This window comes from Poeciliopsis prolifica, unplaced genomic scaffold (assembly GCF_027474105.1).
Source record: "Poeciliopsis prolifica strain line A6 unplaced genomic scaffold, Auburn_PproV2 SCAFFOLD005, whole genome shotgun sequence".
In the NCBI taxonomy this organism is placed as follows: domain Eukaryota; kingdom Metazoa; phylum Chordata; class Actinopteri; order Cyprinodontiformes; family Poeciliidae; genus Poeciliopsis; species Poeciliopsis prolifica.
The window spans coordinates 9034644-9058078 of NW_026562380.1; the positions used below are offsets into that span (position 1 = coordinate 9034644).

Below are 23435 nucleotides of genomic sequence, written 5' to 3' on the forward strand. Positions count from 1 at the left end.
TTTTTATACTGTCAAGATTATGCTCAATCAAAGGTTTGACTTTGGTTAAAAGTGTTTTTTTTAATTATATATTTGGTTATTGTTCAGTCAAATTCACAAATATTCAAAATAAGTCAATTAATTAATTAATCATGTATCAAGAAAGCAATCTCATTTGTGCTGGCAAACTTCTAATGTATAGTTCTCTGAAAAAAGTGATCAGATTCTTTTTTAGAAATCATATTAAATGAAAACCTAATCATACCAAAGTTTATAAATTTAAGGAAACAACATGTTTCCCCCTATTCTTCCTGATGAGCTCCAAAATCCAATTTGACTATTTTGTAGTCAAAATGTTGTAACCTTTGCAATTGTAATGTTTCTACTGACTAGTAATTAACAGGACGTCACTGAGGCACAGGTCATTTATATATTTTAGTGTTAGATGATAAATGTTATAAATGTTATACAAAATGACAATAGTCCAAACAAATAATTTACCTTGTTAAAATGAATTATAATTTTTCTGTTTTAAGGAATGATGTCAGAAAAATGATAATTCATTGAATCCAAAATTACATAACTTGGGTGAAATTGTTGCAAATGCTATTTCACTTCAACAAGATGTTCTGCATTGCAGGCATTAACCTGGTATTCATGTGTTCAAGATTTTACCAGCTATGACTAAGTGTCTTTCTGAAGGTTGAAAAAGAGAGAGAGAGCCAGAGAAAGGGGGTTGGAATAAGAGAGGGAGTAGCAGAGCCACCGAGGTACTGAGGGAGGCATCCAAAGCAGGAGATTTTTTTTTCTTTTTTGCGTTTTGCCATAGAGGAGAGCTGCTGGTATTTTCTCTGTTTTCCCTTTTGAGAAAGGTGAGTCTAATTTTACAAGTCTAAAACATAGCCATAGGTTTTTTTTTTTCCTGTTTCTCTATGATGCTGATTTTCTGTCCTTCCTTTTATCTGACTCAACAGGCTACACCAGTTAGATAAATCTTTTTAAAAAATCATTTTATGTTCATTGAGAAAAAAAGAAATTGATTACGAGATTATATTATTTACAGATTTATCTGATTCAAGCACTTTCAGTAGGACTTTGCTTATATTATTTTACGTTAATTTAATTTAAATGTATGTTATTTTGATGATTATGGTACACCAGTCTGAATTGTCATTGAATTCAGAAATTATCAACAAAAAACTCTATTGAGAATTTCTCAAAGTTTTTTTTGAATATTCTGTATGTGTTGGTTAAAAAATGATTAATCAGTAATTCTTCCTAAACCTCCCCAGATTTTCTTGTTTCTCTAATATGGGTGCATATTCTATTAAAAATGTAAGGTTTGTCTCACATGTTATTCTTTTGTCAAAGGTAGGTCTCAGTATTTGTATATAATACTTGTCATTAATGCATTTACTACTATAAGTAGGTAAAAAATGCAAATGATACCAAATTCCACATAAGAACATGGAGTTCTGTATTTACATCAGATCTATTACCTTGTAATTTGCAACCTGTCAATTGTTTAATTGCCTGAACAAATGTGCAGCAGTTGTGCTCCCTCTTCTTTTTGTTTTCACAAACACTGGATTTTGCAATAAATTTTTGCAAAACCAATAAAACAATAGATCTTGTACGATAAATAAAACAACCTACATATTAATCTGAATAAATAAAATTTGGTTTGATGATTATTTGGTGACATCACAAGTGTATTTTTATTGTAAATAATGCAACACAATTTTTCCTCCTAAAATCTTCCTGTAGCTATCACCTGCCTGCCTCGACATGAACTTCACAGAGCAGATTGCATTCCTCTTCACCTGCAACGTCAGCCCAAGTGAAACACCAAAGCTGGACATCAGCGTCACCAAAAGTGAACCGCTGTCGGTTGCTGTCCCCATGACAATCTTTTACAGCCTCGTCTTCTTGTTTGGCGTATGTGCGCTTTTCTAGACCCAAAATTGTGACTTCACAGCCCGTCATTTGAAAATGTGTCAAAGTGCTCCCCTTTGAATGTGCCACAGGTCGCGTTCAACAGTGTGAGCATACTGACCCTCCTCATGGATGCTCATATGAGAGTCAGCGCCATTCGTGTCTACCTTCTGAGCCTTGTTATTTCAGGTACCTGCAATGATATATTACCTACTGTGAAGTTCAATCACTCACACCTTTCACAGTGAAAGTGACATACAACATGTTGATGGCCCCAAACAGAATCAAATTCATCATTATTGCCAAATCTCAGTCGCTCATGCTTATAATTGGACTGAATATGTGATGTTGCTGTTGCACCTGAATTTCCTCTCTAATAAAGGCTATTTTTACTCTAATATTCTGATTCTATTTTTTCTGCTTTTTTGCTGCTTTATGTTAAAGTTAGTGCTGCTTAAATGGCATTGCAAAACTGATCGATAACTCTCTAGCAATTCTTATTGTTACAGACATTTTGCAGCTGTTGACCATCCCAGTCACTTTGTATCGGTATTACTGGGAGAGCTATCCATGGCGCCTTGGCCAAGCAGTGTGTAAAGTGTATTTCATGGTCCGTCAGATGTACTGCGCTACCACAAGCTGGGTCATCGTGATCTTCACCACAGAGCGTTACGCAGCAATATGTCACACCATGTGGTCCGTCTCCAGTCTGAAGGTATGGAGCCGATACAGCAAAATTGTACCATTTGTTCTTGCAACTTGTCTTTTGTGTTGCCATTTTTTATTAGAAATTTGGAGTTCTTGCACAAAGAGCAGTCAGATCTATGCATGTGCAGTCCTTCTGCCTGAGCCGGAATCTCTGATTGGAGCTCTAATTCTCTAACTACTTGCCTTTTTTCTATCATATGAGTGAAGTTGCAATTTTGTACATCAGTGTGACAAAACAGTAAGTGATGTGTTACTTCTCGTTTAAAGGACATTAACCCATGGCTTCTTAAAAACCTTTGCACAATATTGGGAACCCACCCCCATCTAATACAGTTTTAAAATGTTTTTCAAATGAAGGACGTTTAATTGAAGCGCCAGTTCCTTCTGAGGTCTTCACCACCCTCAATACCCACAGTTTGATTCACCCTTAATTATCACATTTCTTGACTCATTGACTTTTCATCCACTCAGTATATTCCTTTGTGTACATCAGTGAATAATTGTTTTCCATGTCTTGACTGATCATGATTACCACCTTGGGTCCCACTTAGCAATTAGCAGTTGGAAGAAAGGCTGATGAATTAAAGATGCAGTAATAACAGTGTTTCCCCACCTTTTCTCCTTTCCGGCCTAAAGAAGTCTCGACTGCCGTGTCTTGTCACTGTGTGGATCGTTTCCCTGGTGTCCGCTGTGCCATTTGCACTGGTTTACGACCAGGCAAGAGCTTGCATTCTCGACTACACAGCAACCACACAAGAAGATGCTTTTAAGGTCTCCACCATGTGTGAAATGACAGAGCCTGATCCTGCTCATATCTACAAAGGAGCCTTACTCCTGAGAGCAGGGCTCTTCTTCCTGGTAACATCACTTTTTCAGGTGTCTATCTCAGCATCATACATGAGTACTAAATATTTTTGTCTGACTACAGGTTCCCCTGGTCTCCATCTTTACACTCTACATGTTCATACTACTCCACCTGCGGAAGAATGGTCTTCAAAGGAGAAATATGGGTCTTATGAGGCCAGATTTAGAGGGAAGGCGAGACATTCAGTGCCATCGGAATGGAAAGCTACTTTTAAATGAAAAGAGGGCTTTAAAACTAATGGGTGAGCAAAAGAAAAACACAGTTTATTGCATGTTGGTTGTAGATGCAATAAAGTTTGGCAAAGTTTTTAGCAGCAAGAGCGTTTCAACATGAACCTTAATAGGAAATGTATATGTTTGCAATCAGTACTTTTAAGCTTCTTAATGTTTTTTTTCTCTTCTTAGGTGCAGTGGTGGTGGCTTTTTTCCTCTTCAATTTTCCAGACATTGCATCATCACTCATGCAGGTGTATGTGGTTGTTTGGTCTGACAGAGTTCTTTCTGTCTATACTGTCCTGAAATCATATTTGTCCCTGCCGCTGTGGTACATCAATGGTGCTCTGGACCCGCTTCTGTTCTGTATTTCCTCCCACACGTTTCGCAGGGCGTGCTGGAGAACATTGAGGAGGCTCAGGCCACGCTGCTACTGGAGGTACCAGGGACTGTCTTGGTTGAGGACACAAAGTTCTAGTGAGGATGCGAGCACAATGCCCCAGGAGAAGATTGACAGAAAATTCTGCAAAGCAAAAAGAGACAAACAAGAAAAACTTTGAAAAGGGAACGGATCTGGCAAATGTGGAGAGCTGGGAAAGTTCTTTTCAATGTTAGCTGCAACAAAAAGCCCTCTGAACATTATGCTTTCTGCCATTCTCTTAGAGACAAACGTATAATTTTCTGCTTTCTCTCACTTCCTTTTGTTCATGTAGTATAATGTTGGCGTGTCACTAATGTAAAAAAAAAGTTTAATCACAGTTGTTATTTGAAAACACTAAAAATGCTTTCAATGGTTATAACTATGTGAAATTTGAAAGATCCTACTTTGTGATGTTATTTCAGTGGTTATTTCGTAAACCATCGTTACAGTGTAACAGTGGTTACAATGTATAGTAATTTTGCATGCCAATGGAGAAAAACGCCACTCTATTTTCAACGTTATGTACCATTAAAACAATTACCTGTGATCTTTTTCTATTGCTGTTTTATGTGTACATGTTTAAATAAATGTTGTTATGGAATAATAATGGAATATATTTCTGATATAAAAATATTTGTAGGATAAACAAACAAGAAACGCTTTTTTGAAATTGAATGGGTTTTTTTATATTTTTTTCTTGAATTACCCTTTAGCTGAAATAATTATCATTCTGGCAATTTGAGCATATCTATTAATCAGAATGATCAATCAAGTAATCAATCTTGAAACCTAATAGTTAAAAAATATTCCTGTTTATATCCTTTTTGTATTTGCTTTTGACAATAATGCTGCCAGTAAAAACATATGTATATAAAAAGCCAAAAGAGCAACAGGAAAGAAACAGCAAAACATATAAAATATCAAGCTCTTTATTCCTTACTGCTTTCAGTAGGAATATAGAGGGGCAACGTTCACATGAACAGCTTGAATTCGATTTAGATTGCTACCATTGTGTGATAATGTCTCTAATTTGCTGCCACCAAAGGAGGGAGCATTTTATATGAGCGATAGCTTACTTGTCATTTCATAATATATACATTTTTCACTTTTTCTTCCTTTCATTATGTCCTTCCATCATTGAGCACTCTGATATTTTTTAAATAAAAATTCTAGAAATTCATTTGTTCTTGTTGTTCAGGCTGAACTTAGTTGAGTTTAAATACTTCATTGTTCCTAAAGGCCAATCGATTGGCAAACACCCACTACAATTTAAAAAAGAACAAAAAAAACAAACAAACAAACAAACAAAAAAAAATCTACATTGACAAAGTTGTATCCAGATTGCAGGCAGCACAGTTCAGCTCGAATAATTTAAAAACCCAGCTAGTGCAAATAAAAGACAGTAAGTGCTGGTTTTATTTTACCTTTTTGGGATACCGTAAGTAAACCTCTTTATTGAAGGTCAGCCAGAACTTAATGTGCAGAGGATGCTGAGGGTTTTCATGAATCATCTCACATTCAGAAAATTAGACTGAGGTCAAAGCATCACATACAATATTTGTCTGGAAGTGCATGAAGATATAAATTTATTGCATTTATGCTAGTGTTTAGAGCAATGTTAATATATAAAAAGAGGAACCATCCACTTGAGAGAAATACAGTAGAAATAAATCTTCATGAAACCACAACAAAGATTGAGAAGAACATTTTTTGTTTATATTAACCAGATTTGAAGCTATGAGAGAGAAAAGAAAAATCTTTTTCATTTTCTGAAAAAAATGAAAAATATTTAGCCGTGTTAGGTTACATGGGTTATTGTGTGCCTAACTGTAGTCAAAAGATGTTTGCAAATTCTTTCCAAAATTTGCTATAATGAAAATGTTCTATCAAACTTGATCTTACTGCATGTCAAAAGAGAAAGTCAGGTTGACAGAAGAAATTCTGAAGACAATTCGAAAAAGCCTTTTAATGCAATGAGTATTTAGAAAAAAATGTTTTTGGTCTGACAGAATAAATTTGAAATTCTATCATGTGTCTAGAATAATTTTTATTTTCCCATTTTAGATTGGAATATTTTCCCCCTTCTTCAGCAGCTCTAATGTAAAACAAAATTAAATAACATTAGACTCATTTTTATTTCCACTCTGCAAAAGATTTAACAGTATTCTGTCAAGTTACAATTTGTTTAGTGTCAGAAGACTGAATCATTTTCTTTGGTTTGATAACAATGCAAATAGTGGTGGAATTAAGTATTCATTTTCTATTTTTTAGCTTTTCCTTGTTACAAATAATGGAGGTGCCTGTAATTTTCATCAATTGCGACAGTACATATACATATTTTTTTTTTAATTTGCCATTTTTGCATGAAATAAGTATTTGATTAATGCAGTTTAATCAGAAACTAAACTTTTCTTACTGATGGACGTCATCTCTGTGTAACTAATTTAAGACAGACAGGTGAGAAGTTAAATTAATTCTTTGCTTTGAAGCTCAGGTTGTAACTTGGCAGGTTTACTGGCTTCTGGCTTTCATTGAGGGGCCTGCACGTGTTGTAGCACAAGCTCCTGACCAATTCATTTTCTGAGAAAATGAAACTGATTTCTCAGTAACAGTTATATTTCTATTAGAAACATTTTCTATTTAAAGTCAGAAATTAAATCATTTTCCAGCAGAGTTGCTTCTGTATGGAAGCCCGTTTCCGCCACTCTGTTAAAAAAATAAAATAATCTCATTATAATGAGATAGTATCTCATTATAATGAGATAGGAGACTGTGGAGGTTGAACCCCCTTTCGAATTGTGATTGTGAACAAGTTCCTGTTCACAATCAACTACATGTATTTGGTATTAACTGCCTCTGTGAAACACAATAATTCTGTGGAAAAACGGATAATTTCTTCTAATTATATAATTCTGTGGAGATTCATAGATTAGTGTCATAATATTTTAAAGGTGACTTTATTCTATCTTTTAAAACATTTTTAGGTTGACATCATTAAACTGCAATAATAGATTGTCTCCAATGTGTACTGTTTCTTTTTTCATCATATAGATGATCTGTAACAATAGCCGTTTCAGTAAAATGCTTCATATAATAACTATTGTACTTGTGTTGCAGCATCTTTAGCTTCTCTCCTGCAATAATGGCTTCTTCTGAATGTACATGTTCCTGGTTAAATCAAGGTATTTTGTAAATGAAAAAAATATTCTATTTGGTGTTTGTTTTACTAAGAATTCGGTAATTCACTCTGATGCAATCTATTGCAATCTGTTCCTCTTTGACCCTTCTGTTTGAGAAGCATATTGAAATTACATGCAATTAAAAGAATAAAAAATAATTACATGCAATTAAAAGAAATAAAATAATTTCATGTAATCAAAAGAACAATTTTAATTACATGTAATTAAAAGAACGATTTTAATTACATTTTAATTACTTGTAATTAAAATAACAATTTTAATTACATGTAATTAATGCACGATTTTAATTACATGCAATTAAAAGCACAATTTTAATTACATGTAATTAAAAGAACGATTTTAATTACATTTTAATTACTTGTAATTAAAATAACAATTTTAATTACATGTAATTAATGCAAGATTTTAATTACATGTAATTAAAAGCACAATTTTAATTACATGTAATTAAAAGAACGATTTTAATTACATGTAATTAAAAGAACGATTTTAATTACATGTAATTAAAATCGTTCTTTTAATTACATGTAATTAAAATCGTTCTTTTAATTACATGTAATTAAAATCGTGCTTTTAATTACATGTAATTAAAATTGTTCTTTTAATTACATGTAATTAAAATCGTTCTTTTAATTACATTTAATTAAAATCGTTCTTTTAATTACATGTAATTAAAATCCTGCCTTTAATTACATGTAATTAAAATCGTTCTTTTAATTACATGTAATTAAATTCGTTCTTTTAATTACATGTAATTAAAATCGTTCTTTTAATTACATGTAATTAAAATCGTTCTTTTAATTACATGTAATTAAAATCGTGCTTTTAATTACATGTAATTAAAATCGTGCTTTTAATTACATGTAATTAAAATCGTTCTTTTAATTACATGTAATTAAAATCGTTCTTTTAATTACATGTAATTAAAATCGTTCTTTTAATTACATGTAATTAAAATCGTTCTTTTAATTACATGTAATTAAAATCGTGCTTTTAATTACATGTAATTAAAATCGTGCTTTTAATTACATGTAATTAAAATCGTGCTTTTAATTACATGTAATTAAAATCGTGCTTTTAATTACATGTAATTAAAATCGTGCTTTTAATTACATGTAATTAAAATCGTGCCTTTAATTACATGTAATTAAAATGTAATTAAAAGAACGATTTTAATTACATGTAATTAAAAGCACGATATTTAGACAAATGATATTTGTCTAAGGCTTAGACTCTAAGCCAACAAAGCTTACACAAACAACAGATGGTGTATATTAGGAGCTCAGAGAATGACGATCACTTTAGAATTGAATTTAAAGATTTAATGGAAGCCAAATCCTGGGCATTTATTTTAAAGAGTCCTTTATATATATATATATATTTTATTTTAAAGAGTCCTTCATATATAAAATTAAAAAAAAATTCCCTTCTCACCCACCGCGGGTGGTTCTTATCCTCTGAGCTCGGGTCCTCTACCAGAGGCCTGGGAGCTTGAGGGTTCTGCACAGTATCTTGGCTGTGCCAAGGACTGCACATTTCTGGACTGAGATGTCTGATGTTGTTCCTGGGATCTGTTGTAGCCACTGCTCCAGTTTGGGGGTTACTGCCCCGAGGGCCCCGATGACTACAGGCACCACTGTGGTCTTCACCTTCCAGGCCCTCTCCAGTTCTTCCCTGAGGCCCTGGTATTTCTCTAGTTTCTCGTGCTCCTTTTTCCTGATGTTGCAATCACTTGGTATTGCTACATCTACCACAACGGCTTTCCTCTGATGTTTATCCACTACGACAATGTCTGGTTGGTTCGCCATTACCATTTTGTCTGTCTGGATATGGAAGTCCCACAGGATCTTAGCTCTGGCGTTCTCCACCACCTTTGGGGGTGTTTCCCACTTTGATCTTGGGGTTTCCAGTCCATATTCTGCACAGATGTTTCTGTACACTATGCCTGCCACTTGGTTATGTCGTTCCATGTACGCTTTCCCTGCAAGTATCTTGCACCCTGCTGTGATGTGCTGGACTGTCTCAGGGGCCTCCTTGCACAATCTACACCTTGGGTTTTGTCTGGTGTGGTAGATCTGGGCCTCTATTGCTCTGGTGTTTAGGGCCTGTTCCTGGGCTGCCAGGATGAGGGCCTCTGTGCTGTCCTTGAGTCCAGCTTTTTCCAGCCATTGGTAGGATTTACTGATATCAGCCACTTGGGTTATTTGCTGGTGGTACATCCCATGTAGGGGCTTGTCCTCCCATGATGGTATCTCTGGCACCTCAACCTCCGTTCCCTGTTGTCTGAGACATTCACTGAGCACATTGTCTGTTGAGGCTTTGTCCCTGATGTATTTATGGATCTTAGTTGTTTCGTCCTGGACAGTGGTTCTCACACTCACTAGTCCTCTGCCTCCTTCCTTGCGGCTCGTGTACAGTCTCAGGGTGCTGGATTTGGGATGGAACCCTCCATATATATATATATATATATATATGGATATATATATATATATATATATATATATATATATATATATATATATATATATATATATATATATATATATATATATATATATATAACAGAATAATATATTTATTTTATATATATATATATATATATATATATATATATATATATATATATATATATATATAACTGAGAATAATATATTTATTATATATATATATATAATAATATATTTATTATATATATATATATAATAATATATTTATATATATATATATATATATATATATATATATATATATATATATATATATATATATATATATATATATATATATATATATATATATATATATATATATATATATAACTAAGCTGTATGATTTTGGCATCTCACATTTTGTTATTCGTGTAGATTGAGGAAGATGAATTGCCACCGAATTTCAAACCTGCCTTGGTCTTTGATGTTGAAATAACTTGCAAATTTTTACAATCTTTTGTACATTTCGCAAACATACATACATTCAAAATCGAGGGATTATGAAGGGGGAACGGAATATTTTAGCCAGCTGAAATATATGGTTCCCCCCTCATAATTCTGGCAAAAAAGGAGCAAATGCTACCAAAATCACAGGATTTATTGTTGATGATGAGAAGAATAAGCACAGTTAAGCATTTGCAGGTAAAATAATTTGTTCCCATTTTATGGAGGGGGAACGGAATATTTTAGTCACCTGAAATATATGGTTTCCCCCTCATAACTCTGGCAAACAAGGAGCAAATGCTACCAAATTCACAGGATTTATTGTTGATGATGAGAGAAATAAGCAGAGAAAAAATATTGCTGGTAAGTGCAGTTGTTCCCATTTTATGGAGGGGGAACAGAATATTTTAGCCAGCTAAAATATATGGTTCCCCCCTCATAACTCTGGCAAAAAAGGAGCAAATGCTACCAAAATCACAGGATTTATTGTTGATGATGAGAGGAATAAGCACAGTTAAGCATTTGCAGGTAAAATAATTTGTTCCCATTTTATGAAGGGGGAACGGAATATTTTAGCCAGCTGAAATATATGGTTCCCCCCTCATAACTCTGGCAAAAAAGGAGCAAATTCTACCAAATTCACAGGATTTATTGTTGATGATGAGAGGAATAAGCAGAGAAAAAATCTTGCTGGTAAGTGCAGTTATTCCCATTTTATGGAGGGGGAACAGAATATTTTAGCCAGCTAAAATATATGGTTCCCCCCTCATAACTCTGGCTAACAAGGAGCAAATGATACCAAATTCACAGGATTTATTGTTGATGATGAGAGGAATAAGTAGATAAAAAATCTTGCTGGTAAGTGCAGATGTTCCCATTTTATGAAGGGCTAAAGGAATATTTTAGCCAGCTGAAATATATGGTTCCCCCCTCATATCTCTGGCAAACAAGGAGCAAATGCTACCAAATTCACAGGATTTATTGTTGATGATGAGAAGAATAGGCAAAGTTAAGCATTTGTAGGTAAAATAATTTGTTCCCATTTTATGGAGGGGGAACAGATTATTTCAGGCTGCTGAATCATCCATTATTTCCTCTCCTTACTCCATAACCTTGGGGAATAAAGAACAACTGTTTCCAAATTCACAAAAACCTTTACATACACACTACGTGTTGGGAAAACTGTGTTTGGTGACTGACTTTTATTTCTGCCAGACTTACGTGAGAAAAGAGCGATTCTCTTGGTGTTTACAATAACACAAAACAGCGTCAGAAGACCTCGTTTATTTATTTATTTTACAATTTTTTTAAACAACAGCTGCAAATTAAACTGAGTGTTACAACATTGACATGGTTGTATTAGTTGTTTTTTTACCGAGAAATCGATCAGAAGCGACGTGAAAATGATCAGATCCGCCTCTTTCGCCTCTCTGGCTGTAATGCGCGCTCCCGACGCAGGGGGAACAGATTTTCACAGGGGAACCGAATTTCGCACAAGACCGGCTCTTTAAAGTGAACGACGGGAGCCGGAATGACAACCGTTTTTCATTTAAAAAAAGCGGGGCTGCAAAACACCAGCGCAGGGGTGTAGATTTATGCTAGTCAATCCCCCCTTCGCACTCACGCGAAAAGGGATGAAACATTCTTATTTGCCAAGTAAGTTACAAACTAAGTTATAAACTCAGTCATTTATGACTTTTTTTTGAGAGCTGGGCTACAAAAGCCCAGCTCTCAGCTCTCTGGAAAGAACCGGAATTCCCATCACTAGTGCCTTAACGGTCGTTACGTACGTTACGTCGTGGGCGTGACCATCATGAAGCCGCGGAAGATTCAAAACGAAGATGGCGACTAAAACTAATTCTCAAAACACTGTGAAGCTTGATAGAAGGTAAACCATATTCAGTTATTATATAAGTGAATGAACAGACTACAGCAGCAATATGAAAACAGAGTGCTTCCTTAAATGATATTGAAAGTATATAGTATTATTTTGTACTATTAAAATCGTTACATTTTAAAATACGTGTTAGCCCTATCCAGCTTAACCAAATAACCTAGCAACAGCTGGGAGACTGGTAGTTATGCTCAGCACTTACTGCAGCCCTCCATTTTTAGCACCCGCCTGTAAGCTTTCTATTAAATATAATAACAAGCTGATGGCGTTAATGCCTGTTTCTTTACAGGGAGACAAATTGCAGCGTATTCCTCTGTCACGAGAAACCAGACGCGAACCAGCCTGTGATCTTTAACCCGGACTTCTTCGTGGAGAGGTTCAGGCATGAGCATCCGCAGACTTTCGCGGATTTGGTGCTTAGTAATATTACTCGGCTCATAGATCTGCCAGGGGACGAGTTCGCCCAGCTGACTGGAGAGTCGGGGCCGAAGGTGCCGATGTCCACCGGGTTCCTGCGCTCCTTCAACTTCCGCAAACGGAAAGGTTAGAGGTGTTAATGTGCACAGGTTTTGAGATCAGCTGCTTCATACAAATGAGTTTTCTATGATAACACATGCAGGTAAACATACTCCACCTTGTTAACATTCTGGCTGCATCTTACTGCTGCCTAAACTATTGTTGTACCTAACCTACCATAAGATATTTAGTTCATTATTGCACGACTGCAAATTCAATTTCATAATGACTAAGCTCGTTCTTTCTTTACACATGGTCTTCTTGTTGGCTTTTTTGCACACTCTTGGTATATTATGGAACAAGAGTCGCATTATGCATAGAAATTCAACATATGAAAAGATGATTTATTTGTCATACATGTCATAATGTTCTTTATTGTGTTGATTGACAGAAAAAGGAGTGATATTTGGAGCGCCCTTGACTGAAGAAGGAATAGCTCAGATCTGTCAGCTCATTGAGTACCTGAGTAAAAGTAAGTTTAAATGCTGTCCTGAAAGGAGGGTTATGGCATCATAATTACATACAAACATTATAACACTAACGATTGTTTTATCACTTTTTTTACTAACACCTTGATGTGATGAACTGTATATATACAGCCTTGTAAAAGTATTAAACCTTTCTCAAAAACTACATATTTAACAAATAATATTTAATAATGTTCGCAAAATAAATTAAACAAGAAAAATCTAAACTTTGTTGGATCAATTTCTCAATTTAATTTCAAACACCATTCATCTTCTGCCCTGTGCTTTACAATTGTATGCACTGCTTGTGACATAAAGTCCTGAAAAATACATGGAAGTTTGTAATGGCTTGATGCAATCTGCTGGGTTTCCTTAGATATATACATATATATTTAAACTACTTTGAATAATTAATTGAGAATACTCTATTGTTTGATAACTAGGACCAATTGGAATTTTAATTATTATTATTATTTTTGCCTTGTGATGACATTTGTTATGAATTGGTGCTTTATAAATAAACTAAATTGAATTGAATTAAAAATAGTGCAAAGCAACAAAAGTGAAAAAGTAGAAGGAGGTATGAATATTTTTTCAAAGCACTATGCATATGCTTTAAAACATTTAAAAAAATACAATATATCATTACTTTTTGTTTTAAATCTCATAATTAAATTTTTGATGTGATGTGTGGGCAGAGTTTAATTAATTAGAGTTAGGCTAGTCAAAAATTAAGACACCATAACTTTCTTTATGAACATTAAGTTACCATGAGGTCATGGTTTATTTCTAGAAAAGAATGATGTCACATGCTGAAAGCAGACACTAGAAGCAAATGCATCAGTAAATAATTTATCCGAAAGCACTTTGCTCTTGCTGACTCTCTCCCTCAGTTTCATTCACCACATCTTGTCTGCCTCTTTCTCTGCCCCTGTGTGTGTGTCTTCATCACTCTGTGTCCAAAACGCCCATACACTCCTTCTTTACTCCTTCCTCCCCTTTGGTTATCTCGCTCTTTCACTGCTCCCCAGACCTTCATGTGGAGGGGTTGTTTCGGGTGCCAGGCCACAGCCTGAGGCAGGCGGCCCTAAGAGAAATGCTGAACAACGGCACCGAGATAGATCTGGAGACAGGTGATTTCCATCCCAATGATGCAGCCACTTTGCTCAAGGTGTTCCTGGGAGAGCTGCCAGAGCCTCTGCTCATGCATAGACATTACCATGCTCATCTGAAGATTGGAGGTATTTGTTGAATCACACAGAATTTTGGCCTGTTTTGGTATTTTTTTAAATCATCTTTTTTCTTTGCTTTGTCCAGAGTTGACTTGCTTTGATGAAAAGGGAAATAAGACTAATGTCCCCGATAAGGCCCGCCAGATTGAGGCGTTTCAGCTGCTTTTTATGTTGCTCCCACCGACCAACCGGAGCTTGTTGAAGCTGCTGCTGGACTTATTGTACCACACGGCCCGCAGCCAGGACATGAACAAGATGTCTGCTATTAATTTAGCGACAATGTTTGCTCCACATATCATCTGGCCCAAAAATGTGAGGATCTTCTCAAATATTGAAAGTATCTCAGAGAGTTTTCCAGAAATTTCTTATTCTATTTTTTTAATATATTCTGATGCAGGTGACAGCAAGTGATCTCCAGGGAAACATAGAGAAACTGAATAATGGGGTAGCGTTTCTCATTCGACACTCGCAAAAATTGTTCAAGGTAATCCACATAGTTTGCTACTTAATTGAATAGATTGATGTACATTATAAGTGTGTCTTTTATTTAGGCCAATGTTCCCCAAGTTGATAATCGAAAGTCATTCATAAACTAATGTATGTTTAGTTAAATGTGCTGATTGTGTTTAACTGCCGGACAAAAGCACAGTATGTTTGATTTCTACACAAGGAAGTAGTTGTGAAATAGGATTCACTAAATTCCTTTTTAAAGCTTTGTATTTTTTCTTTAGCAACTGTTTTAGTTATCAAGTTGGGATGTTGCCAGGGTTACAAAAAAACAAAACAAACCTTAAAGAATATGAACTGATAATTGGCACATAGAAAAATCAGAGAATGTTCTTCATGAGTCAGACCACAGTGTTTTGTAAGTTATGTTTAGACTCACTAAGATTCATTTTCAGAAGTTGAGAGGTCATGATTGTCTCAAATTTTTTTGAGTTAAGAGCTTTTGTTCAAAATGCTGCATATTTGGTATCCTAATCCTTCACTGTGGCCATTTTCAGCTTGTTTGTTGTGAAACTCTGTGCCTTTGGCTAGTTGCCCTGCATGCAGACGCACAACCACACTGAAGTCAGATTATTTACTCTCCCTGATAAGCTCTTTTAGTCATCCATTCGAAACCATCAAGTCCTATCATCCTGCTGTGTAATGAAACAGTCCCACTGATTTCTTTAACACTCTGAAACATCTGGATAGGACGGATGTGCCCTGACATTCAGTCAGTCATTAAAGTTCCCAGCGGCAGCTATATTATTTCCGAGCCATCTCCATGCAGGGGGTTTGTTTGTTCTTCAAGTATTTGAGAATGAAACAACTTAAAAACTAACATTTCAGTAAAAGCTGAGATACAGATATTCTTAGCTGAATATTACTTTATAATAAAATGAGCAGCCTTACCTTACTGATGTCATGGTTGACAACTCAAATCTTTCTATTTTCTTTCCATTGAGTTGACTTTACTTTGTCAAACAGAGTCTCAGGGAGCACTAACTTTCTTTCCATTTTAAAATACCTTAACAAACCAAATAGTGAAGTCTTTATGTGTTTCTAAATTCTGTGTCAGAAACAATAATTTAATATGTGTGCATGCTTTGAAATGTGTTCTGTTGACTACTTTTGATGCATTTTATGTTTTCGTTGATAGTGACTTAATGCAGTGCATAATAAATGAGATTCATTAGACTCAGACTTTATTGCAGATATTTTATATCGTTTAAGGCACCTGTCTACATTAAAGAATATGTGCAATTATTCTACACTGGATCCAAAATGCTTCAGTCAAATGTAAGTATGTTTATTTTTTTTGTCTTAAGAGAGACGTTTGTAGCACTGTTCTGGATCTGTTTGTGAACTCAGTCCCCCATTTTACAGCCATTCATTATCATTTTATCTTGACTTACTCCATTTCACAAACATAAACAAACCACTCCTTACCCATGTCCTATAGCTGAAAAATGGCAAATGCTGTACAAATATTTTATGAATGTTTATTCAGGGAAATATTCATAATGTTCTATTTATGTTGAATTTTTGCCCTTACTGTACAATGTGTTTTTTTTTTCATTATTCTGTTTTCTACATTTGGCTTATTCTCATCTTGATGTAAACCTGCTTGCGTTGATTGTCTTTCACTTTGCTGTTGTTGCACAGGAATTTCCCCATTGTGGGGAAATAAAATATAATTCTATTTTTATAGATGTTTGCAATACTGCTTGATTGATTTAAGATTTTGTCCAATTGAGTGTCAGTTGTGTGTGCAGTATGTAATAGGATATCTCTTGATTTTTCTAGGATTACCTGAATATTTCTTCAGGAAACAAAACTGGCTCTATTGCTGCTATTGCAGCTCCATCACCTTCTCCCTCTGTGAGGTCAATCACAGGTGAGACTAGCAGCACCAGTAACATCAAGCCTTCTGAGAATCAGAGCTATACGGAGTTGTGTCTCAGAGAGCTCTACAAGCAAGTCAACAGCATGCCAGAGTCTGCCAAGAAGAAAAAACTCATCAGACGGGTAACTTAATGGGACTTTTCAGAGGACAAATTAAACTCAAACTATGCAATGAACCTCTTTAAATCGATTCTTTAATGGGGTGCCATCTTCTTCGTAGTTTGAAAAGCAGCCTGACTCGAATTCCTCTGCAGAGACACGAACACCGTTCATCAGGAGACACTGTCGCTCTCGTTCTGTGGGTGGAATTATCAAGGTGGGCGGACGAGCTTTTATTAAATTGCATTCTCTTTGATGCTTTAATCAATATTTTCACACAGAACTCATTATTATGTGAAAGACATGATTTGCGTTTTCAACTTATGTAACAGAAGAAGGCACTGGGAGGCCAGGCTTCTACAGAGAAAGAAAACGGCACACTGCAGAGTCTTCCTCCCAGGTCCTGATGATGGGTAGAGTATGACGAAACACCTGCTGGGAGAAAGTGAGCATAGCAGCACTCAGCCTCAACGTGAATGTCTTCCATTGAAATTTACAGGCGTCAAGTTAAAGAGGCTGAATATCACAATGGTTCTCTTTATTTGTAGAAAATGTTTAAAATCATTTACCACTTTGGTGAGTCTTTCACTCAGAGGGAGATTGTGGATAAAATCCCACATAGATGGACAAATGTAACAATGATAGTTGCTTTCAGCTGAAGTTTTGACCAATTAACCCCTTTTCATCCTCTCTGCCAGGAAGAATTGCTATTAAAGGATTGTGCTCCAAGAAACATCAGGCATTTTATGTGCTGTCATAGCTAATTTTCTCTCTTTTTGTTTTTTATTTGTTTTTTTACTTTTTTGTCAAACTTAAGGGTTTATAAAACCCCAAAGAATATCTTTGCAGCTTGCTAATTTAACACAATAGTTACAAAGTTACAGTGAGGATGCTGATGTTGTGTATTTTGGGTCAGTCAAGTGTGACGTTTTTAAGCTGCCAAGAGTTTAAAAACTCTTGGTAGAGTTTTATTGAATTTGAGTGAATTTCAGTTCATAGATTATTATATTTTGCTGTTGTTTACATGGCAAGACCTTCACTGTTCTTCCTCAAACGTCTTAAGAAACTGTGATGTGCTGATTTTCTGTTTGTAATATAAATGTTCAGACCAAAATTTCCTATTCAAAGATGTGCCTTAAACTGTATGTCTTAAGTTATTGTAAAGATGAGCTCTTATGCAACAGGTTTTTTTTACAATATGTTAACATTTTTGGAGGCTTGATTTACATTTGTTTAAGATAAATACTTCCATATTTACAAAATGAATACTTGTGACGGGAAGATTAAAGGAAAGGTGATAGAATATTTTTATTTTTTATTCCTTTAACAAAGTTGTGTGAACACTTTTATTTTGTAATGCTACTGATATTTTAGACTGGCATTTCTTTTTAGTTCCTACTTTTAAGCTTTTCCTGAGGCTATTCTGTATTTCTACACATTAGCTGCAGTTTTGGATCTTAAAGTGGTGAATTTACTGTTTTGGTGAGAGGTTTTTACGTATACTTTTATCTTTTTATGATTGTAATGGTTAATTCAATGGATTTGAAGCAAAATATTTTTTTTTTGTTCTCCTGACTACTGTCAAACTTTTGTAAATTCAGGTGTATACTGAAAGAGTTGGAGCTGTTATCAGTTTTGAACTGAGTCATACTTGCTTTACCATTTAATTATAATGTGATTATTCCTGATGGGCCACATGGTGCTTCTGGAGAGCTATGCAACTTATTTTAATACTTTCAAATGTTTTCTTGAATCTCCTTTTTATTTAAATACATTTTACTTTTACATGTTTTTGAGCGTGCTATTGTGTGAAGTCAGGTCCTGCACTTTTTTTTTGCAACCACGAGGGGGTGGTGTTTGGTTGCAAATGGTTGTGAGGTAAGAACCTTTCTACACAATTTGTTGCTTTTGGAGACGATCGCTCAGTCTTCCTGCTTATTGTTATCCACACATGACCCAGTATGGTATTGTAAGCAATAAGATGTTTGTTAATGTTAACTGTTTACAAATGAATTATTAATTTAATGTTTATTATGGCAAAATTACCAAGGATAACCCAAAAAAGCGCAAACAAAAAAACAAACTTATTCTTTATTGAAAGATTTTGTGGGTAGTGAGACCAACTTTCACCAAATGTTAAGGTTTATTGTTTTCTCAAGTTCTTCACATAAGAGGCAGACAGCATTAGTAAAGCAAAGCAAGCTTTTACAACTAGAGAGTCATATTTCTTTTGTCAAATAGAAAACAGATTGATGTCTGTGACCTGAGTTCTCCATGCTCTAATAAACGCCACATAAAATGTGTTCTTGGTTTTTGCTGTGTGTTTAATTTTTTTTGTCTAAATGTGCAAAGTCTGACAAAATGATAACATATATCATAATGGACGTTGACAGGAAGCCACTCTGTTCTAAACTCTTATCTGATCCATAGTTTGCACATACAAACTATGCCTTCCGTTTATCACATGTCACAGTTGAGCACAGAGAAGCATCTTTCTTTGTCCTGAGCAACTACTCTCATTTTGTAAATGTGACTTGTTAGAAAGTGGCTTGCTTATATAAAATTTTGAATCGGCAGAACAAAAATCAGTTGTAACTCGCCCTTTCAGTCCCCATTGTTTGAGGTCTCGTGTTTTGCAAACATCTCCTCTGCCAGACAGTTGTAATTGCTGCCATGTTCTCATTGCTTTGCTTTAAGAGCTGAGAAGTCGTTCTTGTGTACTTGTGTGCATTCCTGTCAACTCTGTGAGAGCGGAGTTATGTTTCTACCCCCCATTACCACTAAACACCACTGTCTCCTCTTTAATTAGCAATTCATAACGGGAAGATCTACACTGAAGTGACATTTTTACAAGGACAAATGGAGCTTTTTTTCCCCCCTGCATGTGTATGTTTTATAATATGAATATTGTTGGTCACATAGCATTGCATTCCAATTTTTTCCATAACTACTTTACTTTAGCAACACTTGTAAGGAGCATCAACAGAGCATTTTTATACCTCCTGCTTGACCTCAATGAAGATGGTTTGAGAGTCGTGGGGTCTCTGAACTTTATGCACGTGTTTTCATCACATAAGATGTTCTTCTTAAACAGTCCTTTTTGATTTCAGCTAAAATTCATGCTGTATGATTTTAAACAGCATTCATTGTTCTCATGGTTGTCATTCCATTGTGGGGTGAAGCTTTGCATGCAAACTGCTTTTCAAACCCAGTTCAGTTTTTTTTCCCCCTCAAATTTCTCACAATATGTTCTCTGTTTTTAATGTTACCATTTATTTCTCACTGTGGATAACCATGACCAAAATACCCTGAATCCTTGAGATCCTGTTCTGAATTCACATCCAAAAGTACAGATTTGCACGTACAGTTTCTCTGAAAGCTACAGTTGCACTCTCAGCAGCAGACAGGCTTTAATATATATGCTTCCTTCTCTAAAAGTCACCCTGTGATGACATGTAGACGTCCTTTTAGGGGAATAAATTCCTGCAAATGCTGCTCATTGTTCACTGTTTTCCATCTCAGCAGAGCTCGCTCCATCCAGCTCTTGGTTTTTAAGTCCACTTTAAGACTCAAAAATGCTTGGTTCTGGCGCTGCTGAGAATGGGATTGTGTTCCAGTTGCATTGATGAATGAAAATAGCAGGTATGAGTATACTGGAGCTTTTTTATTTGAATGTTTTAACTATTCTGTCTGATTACAAAGTGCTTTAAATTGAATGTTGACTTTTTATTTTTATTTTTTTTTTCCTTCTAACTCTTTGTAGTGTCTGCTGCTTCCCCTCATACACAAGTGAAGACACAAAAAAGTATTAACACCCATTTTGAAATAGCTTAAGCTCAGTCAGATTAGATGCAGAGCACTTCTGAACATCAGTTGATAAGTTCTGTCACAATTCTCAATTGAATTTGGTTCTGGACACTGATACAACAATAACACATAAATATGGTTTTGGGTCTCTGACTCCAGTCTCCATCTTACAACTTGCTCCAACAAACCAATAAATTGCTGAACTACATTCTCAGCATGTCATCAACTTCTACAAAGGCATTTTTTAGTTATGTTAGAAAAGGGATACCTTTAAGAGTTACAGAAGCTTCACTCTTCAGGACTGGAGTTGGAGATCTCTGAACCATTACACGTATAAACTTGCCTAACACTGTAAGGAGTCTCAAATCTGGATTTGGCTCTATCCATTTTCTCTGGCTGGCTTCCCTCTCCCTGTTGATGAAAATAATTCCCACAGCCATGTTTTACCACATAACCTGCTTTCAATTTCTCTGGATCTTTATCTTTATCCTGCTGTGTTTCTTGGTCTAGACAATGCTTTTTGTTTACTGATGTTTTATAACAAACCTCTGAGGCCAGATTTACTCATTAAAAAAATATTTCATTCACTAACTGGGTGTCGTCTGTACACCGACTTTATGTCTCAAGCATAAAGATGGTTCTTTGTGCTAGATTTTAACTAAGAGTAAATGCAGAAAGGACTTTTTAGAGGGACAGATAATTAAAAAAAACACGTTATTTTGCCTCCACCTGAAAATCCCTGTGAAGGATCCTGATGTAAGTTGCTGCCGTGTGACAAAGATGTGCAAAAGTATGATTACTTTTCAAAGACACTGTACTTGTTGATTATTTATTCAGTATTTTTTTTCTACCTCTCTGGACCGGGGTGTTGATTCTTCCCATCCCATGTGGATTCTCTCGCTCCGGGCAGAGGCTTTGTAGTGTCATGCAGGTTAGGACTCTCTGTCTGTCTCCCTCTCTGTGGGGTTTGGCTGGAGGCAAAACTGAGACACAAGAATGAGTCGGGTAAGTGTGTGAGAAGTAGCTGAAAAGAGGAAGATAGTTGGAGTAGATTTATATTGTGAAGAGAGTCAAGGGAATGAAAGAGGGATCTTAGGAATGAGTGTGAGTTCAGACAGGGTTGCGTTGGAGGGGGTGGGGGGATTGTATGAGGAGGGAGAGAAGTGAGGGTGAACAGGAGGGGTAGGGGTGGAGTCGGGGGTTCTGCTATTTGTAGACCCTTGTGATGGATGACTGGTGTGTGTGTGTGTGTGTGTGTAAAAGGGAGAGAGATAAAGAGAGAGAGAGACTGCCTTTTTTCCTTTCTGCTCTTTCCCTATTCCCTCTCTCTTCAGGCAAGCGGAGCAGAGCAGGACTAAGTAAGAGGAGGACAGACGCATGCCGACCAGAGCACACCAACTCCACAAAGACGAAACAGCACAGGAGTTTGCAAGAAGAAAAGAAAGAAGGAAAACGTCTCCTTTTTACATGGGCAAACTATAGTGGATATCAAAGCTGCATCACCACAACTGTAGGATTTGTGTAGGAGATTTTTCTATTTTTTTGTTTCTATTCATACTTTCCTGTTAAATAAAATTATTTCAGCTGACTTGTAAGGTGTGGCAGGACTTGTGGAAGCCAAAGGAGGGTGAAAATCAAAAAAGCTGGATAGAAAGAAGTAAAAAAAAAAAAAAGGAAGAAGAGGCTTTGAACATGCCCGCTGGGGGTTTTGAATCAAGCATGGGTAAGCAGCCCAGGCAGTGGATGTGGCTGCTGATGCTCTCTGCCCTGGTGGTGGGCAATGCCAACGCCTGCCCGGCACTTTGTACCTGCAGCGGCACCACAGTGGACTGCCATGGACTGGGTCTCAAAACTATGCCAAGGAGTATTCCCCGCAACACTGAGAGACTGTGAGTGCCATCTTTACTTCCTTCCCTTGTAATGTGTGTATCTGCAGGCTGTGTTCTGTCTTCCCATTGTTTCCACTACGGCTGTGTTATTGTAGTGCACATGGGTTTCTTTAGATGGAAACAGAACAATAGCCCTGCCTGTGCATGCTGTGTGTGAGTGCATGTGTGAATGTGCCAATCAGGGGAGCCAGTCACTCACTGGCATTCCAGTCAGGTATAAATAGACATCAGAGTCTGGAAAAAGCAGGAGCAGATGTGCTCCTGTCTTGTTTATTTACTACATTTTTTTTCTACATGTCTGATATTTTATCTGTTGGTTTCATATGGTGTTACTTGCTTTTCAATCTCAACTAAGAAGAAATTCAGACTTTTTCTCCACTTTTTAATTGCTTCCAGAGTCAAGTTTAACGACTTAAGTTCATTTAAAGGTTCTGTTAGTTTCTCAGTCGTCCTGCTGGCTTTTCTTGCTCTGTCCTTATCTACCTTTCTCGTCTTTTCACTTTTCTCCACTTGTGCGCTGTCCACTCCTGCTCTCACTCTCTGGCCCTGTCATGCATCTGAACGCTCGCTCCCCGAATTGTTAAATCATGCAGAAAATTAAGCAAATCTGCCGCTTAAGTGAGTCCTGCGCGAGGTTCACCTAAGCTGTAAAGACGTGAGTCGGGCGCCAGCCCTGCAGAGGGGTGTTTCTCCATCTTCTCTGACATTTCTCTGAAATATTCATCTGCAAAATCAGAGGGAGCACAAAGTGGGGGGAAATAGATTGTTCAGTTTCAGCTTTAAGAATATCAGCCGTGAATAAAACATGCGGTGGGGAACAGAGCAGGGAAAGCCAGTGTCAGAGGCATCAGTGATGGCATGGTGGGAGCTGGCTGCATATTTCATGC

General features: G+C 36.1%; 3 protein-coding genes across 6 annotated transcripts in view; all 3 read left to right on the forward strand.

Moving 5' to 3' along the window:
* Positions 1 to 824: 824 nt before the first annotated feature.
* Positions 825 to 4533, forward strand: LOC129359932 (pyrokinin-1 receptor-like). Its single transcript, XM_055029904.1, has 7 exons — positions 825 to 851; positions 1747 to 1917; positions 2007 to 2103; positions 2424 to 2629; positions 3259 to 3480; positions 3551 to 3728; positions 3892 to 4533. The coding sequence occupies exons 2-7, from the start codon at positions 1768 to 1770 to the stop codon at positions 4257 to 4259; spliced, it is 1221 nt and encodes a 406-aa protein (XP_054885879.1). The 5' UTR covers positions 825 to 851; positions 1747 to 1767; the 3' UTR covers positions 4260 to 4533.
* A 7398-nt stretch (positions 4534 to 11931) lies between these two features.
* Positions 11932 to 19138, forward strand: arhgap19 (Rho GTPase activating protein 19). The gene is made up of 11 exons (XM_055030312.1): positions 11932 to 12141; positions 12437 to 12690; positions 13055 to 13135; positions 14162 to 14371; positions 14448 to 14674; positions 14760 to 14846; positions 16082 to 16147; positions 16655 to 16876; positions 16974 to 17069; positions 17185 to 17297; positions 17551 to 19138. The coding sequence occupies exons 1-10, from the start codon at positions 12095 to 12097 to the stop codon at positions 17257 to 17259; spliced, it is 1365 nt and encodes a 454-aa protein (XP_054886287.1). The 5' UTR covers positions 11932 to 12094; the 3' UTR covers positions 17260 to 17297; positions 17551 to 19138.
* Positions 19139 to 21889: 2751 nt separating this feature from the next.
* Positions 21890 to 23435, forward strand: part of LOC129360181 (slit homolog 1 protein-like) — a 95751-nt gene continuing 94205 nt past the window's right edge. For all 4 annotated transcript variants that reach the window (XM_055030308.1, XM_055030310.1, XM_055030309.1 and 1 more), the window contains exon 1: positions 21890 to 22548. In XM_055030308.1, the coding sequence (XP_054886283.1) occupies positions 22352 to 22548 (197 nt within the window). In that variant the 5' untranslated portion in view covers positions 21890 to 22351. The remainder of the gene's footprint in view (positions 22549 to 23435) is intronic.

Bases quoted from the DNA above. Each gene is read 5' to 3' on its own strand.
- arhgap19 (XM_055030312.1), top strand. From the start codon at position 12,095: ATGGCGACTAAAACTAATTCTCAAAACACTGTGAAGCTTGATAGAAG. The intron at 14,372-14,447 runs GTATTTGTTGAA...TGCTTTGTCCAG, and splicing joins TGCTCATCTGAAGATTGGAG to AGTTGACTTGCTTTGATGAA. The intron at 14,847-16,081 runs GTAATCCACATA...ATATCGTTTAAG, and splicing joins ACTCGCAAAAATTGTTCAAG to GCACCTGTCTACATTAAAGA.
- LOC129359932 (XM_055029904.1), top strand. From the start codon at position 1,768: ATGAACTTCACAGAGCAGATTGCATTCCTCTTCACCTGCAACGTCAGC. The intron at 1,918-2,006 runs GTATGTGCGCTT...AATGTGCCACAG, and splicing joins GCCTCGTCTTCTTGTTTGGC to GTCGCGTTCAACAGTGTGAG. The intron at 2,630-3,258 runs GTATGGAGCCGA...TCCGGCCTAAAG, and splicing joins GGTCCGTCTCCAGTCTGAAG to AAGTCTCGACTGCCGTGTCT.